The sequence below is a fragment of the Chanos chanos genome, chromosome 3, assembly GCF_902362185.1.
Source record: "Chanos chanos chromosome 3, fChaCha1.1, whole genome shotgun sequence".
Lineage (NCBI taxonomy): Eukaryota > Metazoa > Chordata > Actinopteri > Gonorynchiformes > Chanidae > Chanos > Chanos chanos.
Window position 1 is genome coordinate 39406847 of NC_044497.1, and position 14246 is coordinate 39421092.

The 14246-nt window shown below is 39.3% G+C and overlaps 1 protein-coding gene across 3 annotated transcripts in view; it reads left to right on the top strand.

The window, feature by feature from the left end:
• LOC115807800 (mediator of RNA polymerase II transcription subunit 13-like) overlaps positions 1-14246 on the top strand; it is a 69923-nt gene that overhangs the window by 862 nt on the left and 54815 nt on the right. For all 3 annotated transcript variants that reach the window (XM_030768958.1, XM_030768960.1, XM_030768959.1), the window contains exon 2: positions 10508-10745. In XM_030768958.1, coding sequence (XP_030624818.1) covers positions 10508-10745 — 238 coding nt within the window. The remainder of the gene's footprint in view (positions 1-10507; positions 10746-14246) is intronic.

The following is a 14246-nucleotide window of genomic DNA, read 5'->3' on the forward strand; positions in this document are numbered from 1 at the left end:
CAAAATCAATGCACCTCACCTCAGGTGAAATTAAATAAATCTTGCGAGTGTAATCAGGAACAGGATTCAGGCAATCATGCCTCTGGCTGACAACAAGTAGCACAGCCACTCTGAGAGTCATAATGACTGACTGCAGCCCACTGTAACATTGCTTAGCACACACAGGCTTAAGAGCATTAGTCCAGATTAATTGTAAAATTAAACTCTAGGAGACTCTAGGATTGGCTTTAGGTCACGTCAGCCTTCATTTCTCATCTTTCGCTTTATTCAGAGAACTTCTGCATGCACATGGCAAGATAATATTTACTGAATTCCACTAGTGTAGCTGGTGCATGGTTCGGTAGAAAGTTTATTCTGAAGTATGACGGGGATGTAGATGAGTAAAAGTAGTCTAATTACAGTGGAGGATTTGTCTACAGGTTCACCTTAGTGCTTAGTCTGAGGCCACTTTGAGTATTGCATTAATTACATGCATACAATATGCATTCAATCTGTGCCAAGATAAATACAACTTTGATTGCACAAGGCAGAATAAATTGAAACAAAGCAAGTGAATTCTATTTCTTATCAATTTAAGTAAACAGCATTCATTCATAGGCAGCACCTCAGTATTTAACAGCAGAGAAGAAATACAAGAAGAAAGGAAAAGAAAAGCTTCCATATTCAAAACACTGGTTCAGAGCAAATACTTCAGCACTTGAGAATGTACTGTGTGGTTTCTGAGTTGAGATTTGATCAGTAGAAACAGCAGACTAATGTTTCACTCAGGAAACGGTGTCAGGCAGATGGCTTGTTTTATGGTAGCCAGGACCAACGTAAAACTGCACCATATATAATGTAATGAACATTCATACAACATCATTTTAGCAATGAAACCGATCACTTGCAAATTTCACAGATGTTTTTTTTTCTCGATCAAACTAAGTTTTGCAAATCTAACAGTCAATAGTAATAGTAATAATAATAATAATAATAATAGTAATAGTAATAATAATAATAATAATAATAATGTATTTCTTTAAAATGAAGTTTGGTGGGAGGAGCAACAGGAGAAGAAATAGTAGAAGTCATTTGGTTATGCAGACATAAGGCAGAGAGTGTGCATGGAAAATGTAGTCAGGGCGTTGATAGGAAAAAAGACAATGAAGTCTGAAAAGACTCTGCTGTCTTGGCTTAAAGAATGTGTCCTCGTCCATATTACCTTATTTTTTATGCTTTTCAGAAGAAGGGCAGTGTGAGAGAGAAGTGAGCAATGTTTTCATTTTAGGAAAGTCTTGTACGAGATGTGCATTTCCTGAGCTGAGGCTTTGGGCCATTTGAGAAAGCTTTTGCTCTTTGTATCCTGGGCAGGTTCTCTGTCCTGACTCATACTGTAGTCATGGCTGAAATATGAAGCCCAGGGTGGAATACTCTCTCTCTCTCTCTCTCTGTTTCTCTCACACGCACTCACACACACACACACACACACACACACACAGAGGAACATGTGAGCTGACAAACACATGTTGAGCTGTCAGGTTTTAATTAAAGGAGTTTCTCATGACTACTTCACAGGCTGAATGCCGGTAATTTGGTGTCATTCAGTTGGAGGAATAATGTGATCTACTGAAAGGTGCTCATTAACTATACAGTATTCAGAGAGAGAACTCGGTGTGGAATAAAAACAGTGTTATGATATAAGATGCATAACTGAGAAAACTAGAGAGAGCTGTTTGACATGGTTAAACAAGACCAGTGTCTTGTTGGATTGGAGTGAGTCAGTTTTCCTGTATTCAGATTTGCTTGTGATTTTACCATGTTTAGAAACAGGACATTGTCACATGACCCTATCAAAGGTCAAGATCTACTGAAAGCGAGGAAAGTCCTTATTTTTCAGTAAAAGCATTCTATAGAACTAACAGGTTGGGTAAGTGAATCTGCCAATATAATCTCTTAATAATAGTCCTCTAAGGTGGAGTCATAATTCAAATCACAGAGGATTTTCTGCTTTATTAGCAGAAGGGGAAACTGTACATCTTGCTAGATGGATGGTTAAATTTGGCTAGAGCATTTCTGTTGCTCAAAATGGACCTAAGGCAAAATCAGTTTCATAAAAACAGTTTGGTATATCCTGCTCCACCAGATGAAGAGAAGCAAGCAAAGTGACATAAGAATTAAGTCTTCAGTCTTATACTAGATCTAAGTGGGTTCTAGGTAACAAAAATGTCCACTGTCTATACTTTTGTTTATACATTTCTTTAACTGCAATAGATCCTTAAACTATTTGAGAATTGTGCTTGTGTCATCCTTCAAAGCAGAGCATTCATTCCCTCATTCATCTAATAGATTATCTCACAACAAATCAATCTGTTAAGGAGCCTTGTCGCTGCCTACTGGCAGGTCCTGATGATTGAAGGGAAGAGAGAGGGTCTAGAGGCCCACTACCTCATATCCCAAGAAATAAATCCTTTTCGATAACTCACACATGTCCCTAGGCCAAGTGGTCAGCCCAGGGACCTGCTGCCATAGTGAAGTACGCTTAAAAAAGTGGGAAAGCAGTGTCTGTGTGAGCCATGAGCGACTAGAAGCTGATGTTTTGAGAGCGCTGTTGGTTAGGTTTGAGTGTGAAATATGTAAGCCCTGCAGTGCCAGTTATGTGCTATTCTTAGCTCCTCTGGTGTTCCTGAGCACTGGGTTGACACGAGGGAATAGCGGAGAAGAATTGTCAGGGAAGCAGGCAGACGCAGCAGACGCCACTGCTGCTGTTGAAGAGATAAAGGATGGCGATGGCCCTCCGAGTCAGAGATGTCTGCTCTCCCTCAAGGTTATATTGATGTGCCTGGCCGGGACTCTAAATTCAGAGCTCCATAGAGGTTGCCAAGTTAGCTGTAGCGGTGACTTCATCCAGCAGAGGGGCATTAAGCAAATTGCATCACAGTGTGTTTCCATCCAAATACACCAGCTTGAATTTTTCAAAACCCTTAGCCACTGAACCTGAGTTTTTTTTTTCTTTTGTCATTTGTGTGAGTTGTGAAACTTTTCCTTTTTCCGGTTTGGATTTAATATTCAGACTTCATCATGTTTTTCAGATAATCCTTTGACTGGATTCTGTTTTTACAGTATGCTTCTCAAAAATGGTGCAGAACAGTAAAAGAGCTCCGGTTGCACATGGTCAGTTTAAGGACTGTCTGAAAATATAGGATTTATTATTATTATTTAACAGGTCATAGCTAAGGTCAGGAAACATCCATAACTGTTGACTGCCACCCCTGTTTTTCACCATCATCTAGAACTTGCAGTAACACGAGGCATGTGTTTAATTTGCAGTATTATGAATAAGTAAGGAGAGTTATGTAATGCTGGCTCAATTCAAGCAGTAACACAGGCCTATCTATCAGGGATGTGGAATAGTGTTCCTTACGCTGCCTGCCTAGACTGGCACACACATGGTATCTAAGTCACTATTCGGTCTTCTCTCTCTATGATCAAAGCCTGCTTAGTATGCCCGTATTGCTTTTTTGAAGCCTTTGCAGCACATCGATTTATACTATCTCTGGTGATCCCTTATCTTGAATGATTTATTAAGTGAATATTTATGTGGTGGAAAATGTGGGGGCCTCTTCTTGGAAAGACAAGCTCAGTAGACTAATGAGACCCTCCTGGAATGACTTGGACATGCTGATGATGTTGATATTGTTGCTATACCTAATCAACCAGTGCATCATAGGGCCTAAGCACACTTAACACACAAACAGAAAAAAACACACACACACACAAACAAAACAAAACAAAACAAAAACATTTGACTTCTAGACCCTTATCCAGCCTTATCCAGAGAGTTATTATTTTTGTCTTTGAGGTGATGAACTTCATAGAGGCTTTCATTTGTGAATCCATGCCACACCTCCTTGGTAAGATAACATCTTAAATTACCAGTAGTGGCAGGGGCAGACTGCGGGTTGAGACTTGTTTGGAGTAGTGTAGTGTAGTGTAGTGCAATCTCATTGCTCTATTGCCATGGAGATTTGTATCACTGTCTCACAAGCCCCAGGGACAGTTTAACACTGTATCACTGATCTAGGTTCAAGCTCCTTTATCTCAGTTTTAATTCAGACAAATGAAGATAAAAGTCACAAAGTGCACCTGGATCTAAACTTACAAGTGAGCTTTTGAAACACTGACTGTGAGCACAGCTTTTGTTCTCTTGTTTGCAAATATTTTGTTTGGAATCTACTGGCTAACTGCACTGCTGGGGAGAAAGGCTTACATTCTCCAACAGTTTGCTTTCTTCTGATTGGATCATAGTTTGGTCTTATCCCTTTTAACTATAAAAGTGTGGTAAAAGTAAACTTGGGTTTACACTTCCTTCAGTTTCTTCCCGCAAAATCATAGACCTTTGAGGAATGAGGAAGATAGAATGGTAGCCGTCAAAATAAATGAAACATATTGAGCCACTATGATCTGTCAGAGCAGCTTTAGTACACATTGGCAAAGATCTGTGAGTGAGTGGTGCTCTTTTGGATGGATTCTTCCATGAGAAATTCCATCATGTAGTGTTTTGTGGATCGGAGTGGAAACGCCACCTCATGCAGCACTCCACAATCTCCCATAAAAATCAAATGGGTTGAGATCTGTTGGCTGAGTTGGCCAAGGCATATAGTTTACATCATTTTCATTTAGTCACCACTCATGCCCTGTGGATGGGGGCATACTCTGTGTCCCTCAAGTACTCAGGTGTTTTCCTTTACTGCGGCAGTTACCTGTATTACGTCAGGTAGCGATTACGATCAGATATCATCTACAATAAATCCCTCAAATTTTAACAGGCACTGTGATGTTCCTGCCATGTGTGCAGTTATGACGGTCATAGCTGTGGATAAAAAAGCTCTGTATGTGTTTCATATTGGTTGCCAATTAGCATTGAAGTAGCACCTATTTAGCAGTTACTTGATTGTATGCATTCAGTTATGGCATTTTATGCTGCTTAGGACCAGTAAGCCTGTAATTACTTGTGTTTTACTTAGCAGTTAATTTCCCTGTTACATGCGTTGACTTATGTCTACAAAGTCCGCATCTGACAGATGCCTCAGTTTTACCATTCGAAAGTCCAAGTTTTCTGTCTGATCGCATTGGTAAAAAATCAATAAAATGTTTATTTCGCAGTTGTACATACAAATGGGGTCAAGGTCTCTGGATCTAGACAGTGAAGATATCGGAGCACTGGGTAGGGGGAGAGACCAAAAGATAGAGAATTACATCCCTTTTTCATTTGCAGACCCTTAAACTGCTTGCATTGTTATCTGTTCTCTGTAACCCTGGAGACAGAATCTTGAAAATTGAATAAGTTACTGAAGTCTTACAGATGTTGTATGTTGCCTAGCAACTGTTTTGACTTCCGTCTGTTTTTTCTGTCCTCTCTCTCTCTCTCTCTTTCAAATCTGTCAGAGTTAATTAAGTTTCACAGGAGACAAGCTGCTAAAGTAGGGCCTTAGTTTATTTATTTGTATGTTAACAATTCATATTAAAGAGTGAGGGTGTTTTCAATGGGTCCTTTGTTTTAAGAGGAAAGCCCAAACTGTGTTTGCATTATGAAATGATTTTCTACTCAAATGGCTCTGGTTTGTTTTGCTCATCTTTCTAGTCTTGTCTTTCTCTTGCTCCTCCCCTACTGACAGGTGAGGAGTCAGAGGCTCATTGTGGTGCATCAGTGTATGAGATTCTGTCCTGTGATTGGCAGGTCCATCCTTCACTCTGCCTGAGGGACACTTGCTGGACTAATTAGGTCACTTGCCTTTGTCTGCCTCCCAGGGCTAGATCCCTGCAACAGAACAAGATCAAGTAGTGGCCTTGTCTTTTGTGTGGCCTTGTCTTTTGTGTGGCCTTGTCTTTTGTGTGGCCTTGTAGAGTTGGCAGCAGAGTGAAAGCACTTGTTTAGAGGCACAAGGCCCACAGGCTATTTTGCACACCTGTTTGGTTACTATTGTGTCATGCTCATCCTCTCTTCTGTTATTCAGCCAGGTCTACAGTTGAGGTTGAAAACATGGCAAAAAAAAAAAATATCTCAGGCACAATCCATACAATGATTTAGGTTCATTTAATTCCCCTGGATTCAACTGGAGAAAAGTCAGATTGTTTACAGAGACCATTTGAGAAGAAGTCAGCCTTTCACTTTTTTAGGGTCAAAATTACACTCACCCTGAGCCTTTGGTGCAAGAAACACTGTCATTAGCTTCCAAGGAGCTGAGCTTAAACATGGTAGCTTCAGTTTTCATTCTTTCATAGAAGACTGTGGTAATCTAATTGGGAACCCATACTCATATAAAGCATGTCACTTTTTCTTTTGTGGTAAATTAATTTTTCTTATCTCATCTACACTGTGTTGTCTTTGCAGAGTTAGCTGTAACATTTAGGACAGTTTATAAGTGATATCAGTATTTCAGTTTTCCTTCACTTTGTGTGATGTCTACAATCTACAATTTTAATTACATTTGATTACCTGTGCCCATAACATTTTCAGAAGATTTTAGTACTGGATAGATAATAGTTAAAAGATCATTTATACTGTACTGTTCATAGCCTAGTTGTATTCAGTCATAAATGGAATGTCTCTTCCATTAAAATAGTAACAATGTGAAGGCAATTCAGGGGAAGAAGTCAACAACAGTGATGTCATTTTCATAGTTTCCTTTAGTCTGCCATTTAATGTGACTGCCTCTGTGGTGAGATGCTGACATGGAAACAAACACACACCCTCTTCACCCTTCTTTAGGGCTGGTCACATTTCCTTACACTTGTAGGTTTGGCCTTAGTTTTATCTTTCACTTTTGAACGCTGAGATTATGAGGTAGATGTGGTGTCTTTGTTTGTCAGTACCTCTCCAACTCACTCAGGTAGCCAGTATACATGTGGAATTTACGACTCATAGTCCTTTAACAGTTTGACATTCTTTTTTGTGCCCCTCTATTGACTATCCACACAGCGTGGTGAATGTTGAAGCTGATGACAAACAATATTGACAGTCTACAGACTACTTTCAGTTGTGTTGTTTCTGCCGCAGCATTTTATATACATACATACATACATACATACATACACATATATATACTGCAGTCACAAAAAGCAAGCTCAGTTGTCTTGACTAAAGGGCTATACACTACACTCAGAGTGGGGATTCTGTTAGAGTGGAGATTCTGAAAGCAGATTTTCATATAAGACTTTTGCCTACTATTTTGTCTGAGATTATCGAGAGATTCCAGAGATTATGACACAAAACAAATACTTCACCAAGTAGTTTATCATAAAAATTTTTTTAATGAATGGGTTATAACCATGCACTCTGAGTATTTGTGCTAAACATAACCATAGTGCTATGCTCACAAAACAAAGGTTTTTGTTACATTGTGACATAATATGATGAGGATTTGTCAAGTCTCTTTCATTCATCTTACCTTTTTGCTTTTGTAAGCTTGTTTTTGATGGACATGCTCCTGCTGTTAATTTGCATAGGTGAACAACTGTTTCTCTTACTATACATTATGTGCATCACAATTTCATCCACAAATTCAGCACTCATTTTCAAAATATTTGCGAAACCATTTTAAAAATAGAAATGCTGTTTAACTGTCAACTGTAAGCTCTTGATAATAGGTGCTTTTATTGTAAACAAAGCAGATTTAGCTCTTTTTGTTCATTCAAAAACCAAGATCTATATTAAGTAGATTATACATTTTTTTGTACAAATGTACCTTGTGTGTACTATTCACACTAAATATTTAGCCTTTAGAACATCCCACAAGTTTCCATTTTTCAAGTGTTTCAATTCCAGCTTGTAGTTGGTTTTCAAATACTTGAAGTACACGTGTTTTGCCTTGAAAGCTTAAGATACTTACTTACCTACTGTTTTACTTCTGTATACCTCAGTGGTAATTGGTTGACAGCTCAGATCAGGAACCTGTGTGTCATCTTTTCACGTTAAGGAGCTGCTGGCAGTTGTTCAGTCTCTGTCTCTCTCTCACTCTCGCTCTCACTCACTGTCTCACTCTCTCTCTCTCCTCTCTGTCTCTCTCTCTTCTTTTTTGTCCCTGTGACCCAGGATTGACCTCAGAGGTTGACTGAGTGAACTCATCCAGAGCAATTACTTATGAGAACGCCTTTTAGTGCACATGCTCACACACTCTCTCGCAAATGCATGTGCGCGCGTGCACACATACACACACATACCGTGTTATCACTGGATCCCTGTTATAGTCCTCAGTAACATGTGGAACATGCTGATTAAGAAGCCTCTTTGCACTGATACAGTGACCCATACTCCCTGTGTTAGTATTTGGCTGTTACATCTGATGAGTCTTGGCCATGTTTTGATTGGACTCCCACTAAGATAGTTTTTTGCTATTTGCAGAGTGAGACAGACACGAGCTTCATGAAGCGTGCCTAAGATATACTTTGAGAATTGATATGGGTTAAACATTAATCTCTGCTTGAAAATTAGTTTAAGTTTCAGAGAGTTATTATTATTATTATAATTATTATTATTATTATTATTTCACCTGTGACTTCACTTTTCCAGAAGTTTTTCTTTTCTTCCCCCAGAGTAAACCATTTGAAACCTTTATAATTCACATGAAAGCTGATCTGCACACTGAATCTCATTGTACAGTGACAATAAAGGTATTCGTATTCATATCTATGATCTGAGCCCTAATGCCAGCTCTTAATGAACAGGTTCCAGTCCTGTGCTAAAAATTGATCTGAAATCATTTGTAAGGCATTCTTCACCTACTACACACCCCTGTTCTTGCCACATGAACAGGTGTCTGACACACTATATGTGTGTATTGACTCTCAGTTTGATCTGTCTCCTTTGACTCCCTTACTCCATAGAGACCTATCCTTGACCTAGGGCTATTCTTAGGTTAGTTTATGGACGCTCCAGTGTTTATATCTCACATTACCCTGCTTGTCATGATGGAGTTGTTTCTTGGTGTGTGTGATCATAAGAGAGTTCTCTCTCTCTCTCTCTCTCTCTCTCAGACACACTCAACATATGTGTAAAAGAATGCTCCTCTGCCATCCTCCAGACCAAGACACATGACACATAACTGTAATTTAAAAACCTCACCCTTTAATTCTCTGTCTTTGGTTCTTTTTGATAAAATGGAACTTCAGGATGAGATACTGCTTAAAACAAAACAAAATTAAAGCCAGGAGGTAAACTAATCTAAACAAAACAAAACAAACGAAAAATACAGGTAGGTGCCCTGGTCTTCTAAACCACTGAAGACAGAAAAAGAGTTAAATATCAAAAGCCACTCACCACTGCATAATCCGTATACAAGTTTACGACGATAAATTTAAGATTCGGTACGATTTAGCTGAAAACTCATTTGCATATGCAACGAGAGAGACTGAGTTATTTACATACAATTGGTAAGCGAAAATGGTACTGTTTGCACCCGAGTAACAAGTGATAAAGATTATTTACATAAGGTCAATTAACATAAGTGTCTGTTGGTCTTGGCAGCCGGAAAGATGAGTGTGAAGAGCAGGGCTCAGATCTTAAAAGCACACACCACTTCACTCAGCTAATCGCAAACCAGTAGATAAACTATGGGCGGTTCTTCTCTGTCTCCAATGACTTTGCTCATAAAAACAACAAGAACCCCACGGTCTAGCCCATAAGTGCGCGCACACACACAAAGATAAAAGCGGCGCGACGTGAATACATAGGTACTTAGACGCACCACGGTTTCACTTTGGGAAATTTGGCACCACACCATGAGACATATGATAGATGGTAGAGACGCGCTCTGAACAGTAATTTCTCACGAAGTATATGCATTATGTAGTGAACTAGTATTTGTATGCGTGTCATTTTAGTTTGCTGTAATTGTAATTGCGTACTCATTTTATAACAACAAAATTGATTTGGTTATTGCAGATATAGGCCTAATTGTTTGTAAGTACAACTGGCCTTTACAATACACAAACACTTTAACACTAGTCGCCTTGCATAAGCACCATGTATTGTATAACACGAACTAAATTATTATGACACAAACACTAATTTTACTGGCAGATAATCGGTCCTAAAATATCCATACTGCTTGAGGATTTATTTGCACAGGAAGTGTTCTTGTTTTTTTACTCAGGAGAGCTTGAGATCTGTTTGGGTCTTTCATTTGGCGAGGCGAGGCAAAGTAAGGGACACTAATTTATAAGGCCAACTGCAGTTACTGTAGGCTAATTGTTGCCAAAATGCATGCTTTAAAAATGTAATTTCCCCATCCACCTTAACTGTGATATTAATTCAATACGAAATAACACGCTGATATCTCCACGATAAAACAAAAATTGTACAGAGATGCAACAACACAATATGTCACGGTCCAAAAACTTTGGGCGTCACTGTATACATACGCATCACACCACACCACCCCACACCACACTGACAAACAGGTTATGTATATTTAAACTTCCACATCAACAATTTAAACACGTATTTAACTTTTGTTTCTCTTTTTCTCAGGCGGAGTTGACCGGCATAAAATGGCGGTGCTACAACTTCCGCGGCGGAGGCGAATATGGGCCGGTAATCTCTGCACCAGCGCAAGACGACCCCGTTCTACGCAGTTTCATGCGCTGCGTGCAGGCTAACTTACTGTGTGTGTGGCGTAGACGGCTCAAACCGGGTGCTAAAGAACTTTGGATCTTCTGGTGGGGGGAGGAGCCTAACCTGAGTGACATCATTCACCATGAACTTGAAAGTAAGACACTCCCTTCTCTTTTTTTCTTCCTTGTCATCCAGCACAAGACTTGTGTGTGAAAAGTACATATGTGGTTAAGTTGCTAAATACTGGTTTCTGGAGCTCACATGAAGATGAAGTATTGCTTTTCAGGTGTGCTGTTTTGGCTGTGTACTAGTTTTTGTGGAGGCTTCAACCAGCCTGTGTTCCATATCAGTTAGTGATGGCATTTTGCTCTGCTCTCTGCAGTATGAATAGCAACAGTTCAACAACAGAGAGGTAGTTGGAGATGATGATTTGGTAGCAGTTGACGAACTTTTACAGGTTTGTTTTTTTGTCTTGTAAGATCATACCCTTAAAATAGAACATTGTGTAATTGTCTAATTGACACTGACTTGCTTCATCTGGTCTGTAAGAGTGAGGTTTGCACATGAGATGGAAAACATCTGGCTTAAAGGGATGATGCTGTGTGCTTTCTCAAGTGCTGTGGTTGGCTGTGACCGTTTCACAGAACCAACAATGCTGATTTTGTGTGGCATTCTGCTCCTTGTCTGTGCATTATCGGGAACTGTCTCACCCAACAGAGTGCCACAGTCAGCAGAATTGCAACCTATTTATAGCTACATTTGCATTATCCAGTAGCTCACATGCAGGTGATCTTGCTCCTATTGACTTTGGGAAAAGAACAGAGAGAGAGAGAGAGAATTAAAGAGTAAGACAGGGATTGTTGATGGAGAAAAGGTTTGTAAGCTTAGCAGATGGTTATGTGAAAATAACAAAATTCAGACAGTCAAGTAGTTCCAGACCAAACTAGACTAGACAGTTCAAATGTTGACCTTGGTATTAACTTGAGATTGGATGTGCTGGTTTGTGCAGTTGTATCAGATGATGTAGGTTTCCTTATTTTGTACATGAACTTGGGGCTTGCATATTGCTTTAGATTAATGTAAAAAAGAGGATTTTATTTCTCTTAATCCTACAGTAAGATGTATCTAGACATTTGAGAATTTGCAAAAGCAATGACTGACTCAGTCACTGCTGATGTATTTTCATGTCATTTTTTCCACTTGTTTCCCTCAGAGACTTGGACAATGGATGATCTAGAAATTACATAAAACAACAACATCTCTCTTTAGTGAACAGAAAAACTGGAGGTTAACTCACTAATCTTCTTGTTCATGGCTTTTAATTTTTCCATGCCAGAAGCATTAATTGTTGACAGCAGAGCATATCAGGAAATAATGTGAGCATTTATGTAATGCCAATTGAGCCTACTGAAGAAAATATTTCAACAGCAGTACAAAGCCACTGGATCAGTGCTGATTCTGTTTATCAGTACACTAAATTTCATTGTGCGTAAACAGACTGAGGTCAGTGTTGGATTTATAGTAAGAGAATGACCTGGAAAATATTTACTCATGATCAGTGATGGAGGGAAAAATGTGATAATGCAACACTTTTCAAAGTATCTAAAATGTCCTTAAAATGTATTGCATAATTTTTAGGACTTCACTGAGCCTCAAGCAAATACAGTTGTTATAAAATAAAGATTAGAATATGCTGTATCTTTGTGAGCTTATTTTTCATTTGTCGCTGCCAGAATTCAAATGGGCTAGAACAGTCTAAACAGTAGATTTTTGTTGTACAGAATTTTGTATGTATGCCTCCTCCATCTTTGAATATTAAATGTTTTATATATATATAAAAAAGCCCACAAAACTATAATCTGTCCTGTAGCTGATATGGTGTGGAATATGTGAGAGTGAGCAGAAGTTGGAGTGAGTAGGAGTTGGTCCTAAGGCTTAAGTCCACTCTGCATCACCCCCACCCTTATTTTGTCACACTTCCAATAAACGCTGTTAGAGGGTTTTCTCCTCTTTTATGAAACTAGCCTTATAGGAGCACAGGGGGTCTTAGAGAAAGGCAGTACCACCCGCCCATTTGAAAACCCTCCTCCACTTTTGAGTCATGTTCCCCAACACACAGACACCCCTTGCAGCTGGCTGCCCTCTGAGGGAAGGCCAGAGCTGGGGCCTCTGAATAGAACCAGGGGAAAGACCTGAACACATTGTGACGGAATGGTTTCAAGACCCCTTTTACTTTGTTTACCGAAGAGGAGGTCTTGGCCATAGAGAAGTGGGCAAGAGGCTAATCTCTGACATGCTGAAATGGAGGACGATGTTGAGGATCGAGAGGCACTTTTTTTGGAGATAAGAGAGTGAGTTTGTTGTGTTTGGAGTTAGGTCATGTTAATAATTCAGTGTGTTCACATAATGTGCTCAGTGCGATGATGTAATGACTGCCTTTGTCGTTTTTGTTTTTTGTTTTTTCTTTTTCGGGGTGGTTCTCTCATAGGAAAGTTTAATTTCATTCAGCTGTTGTTCATACTGATCAGTTCCTGTGAAAAGGAGAAGAAACAGTTGTACTTTATTGTCTTGTGATCCTAACACTAGGATCATGTTGTCTTATCATATTTTAGTATTAGAAGAAAAGGAACGTCCATGAACCAATTAACTGATTGGAGTGCTAATTTAACTTTAACTCAACTTTGTAAATACCTGCACTCCACATTTCGTGGGATGAGTGTGATTTCTCTGTTTCAGTCATATTAAAAGCAGGAACTACGTATGTGGTTATGACTCTTCAAGAACTCAAGAGTGTAGGCATGGAAAAAAAAGCACTGAGTTTAGTTGCACAAACATATTTATCTCCCTGAACCATGACCCTGAGATTATGATCTGCACCTCAGACTACTTTACTTGCTTGTTAGTAGTCAGTTAGTTAAACAGAGAGTTATCGTCTTTGTTCATTTATTGACCCTCACAGTCCTCCTCTGTTAGGGCATCTGTGTCCTCCAAAACATGTAAAGCCAACCATGTCTTCTTCTCACCTCCAGGTTTTCTGGCATCTCACTTGAAATGTGTTACGTTTTTGGAGACCTGTGGTGTAAGTGCAATGGCGCCCCACCGATGCTCGGAAATACTGATCAGGAGCTTACTCTGTGCGCCTGACCCTCCCAGAACACAGCTTTTTGTGTTCTTCCTGATACCTGACTCAGCTGGTGGTATGTGAACTCACAACTCCAGCAATGGTCTTTAGTGTAATTTACCACTGCACGACCTAGGCGCCAAGAATTATCGTCAACAAATCATTTTGTTTCCAGTTTGCTGGCAAGTCTCTCTTTTCAACTATGTGTACTTATTTTGAAATGTAAAAGCTTTACAGAGATACTCAGATGTTTTTTTTTTTTTAAAAATCTTTAAGTGGAGAACCATAATATAAATAAGTTTACTATGAATGCAGACATGGTGAACAGACTTTGAGATGTTTAGTTCTTTGTGCATGGAAACTCTGACCCTAAAACTATGGTATATACCAGACTGGAAGTTTGGTGTACCACTCAAAACAGACATTTGATGAAGAGTGCATATCATACTGCTGAGTGGAAACAGATTGCTTGCTCCCCTATAAAAGCAACATAACTATAAAAATCCTTTGAATTAATGAAGTTCTAGACCTGTC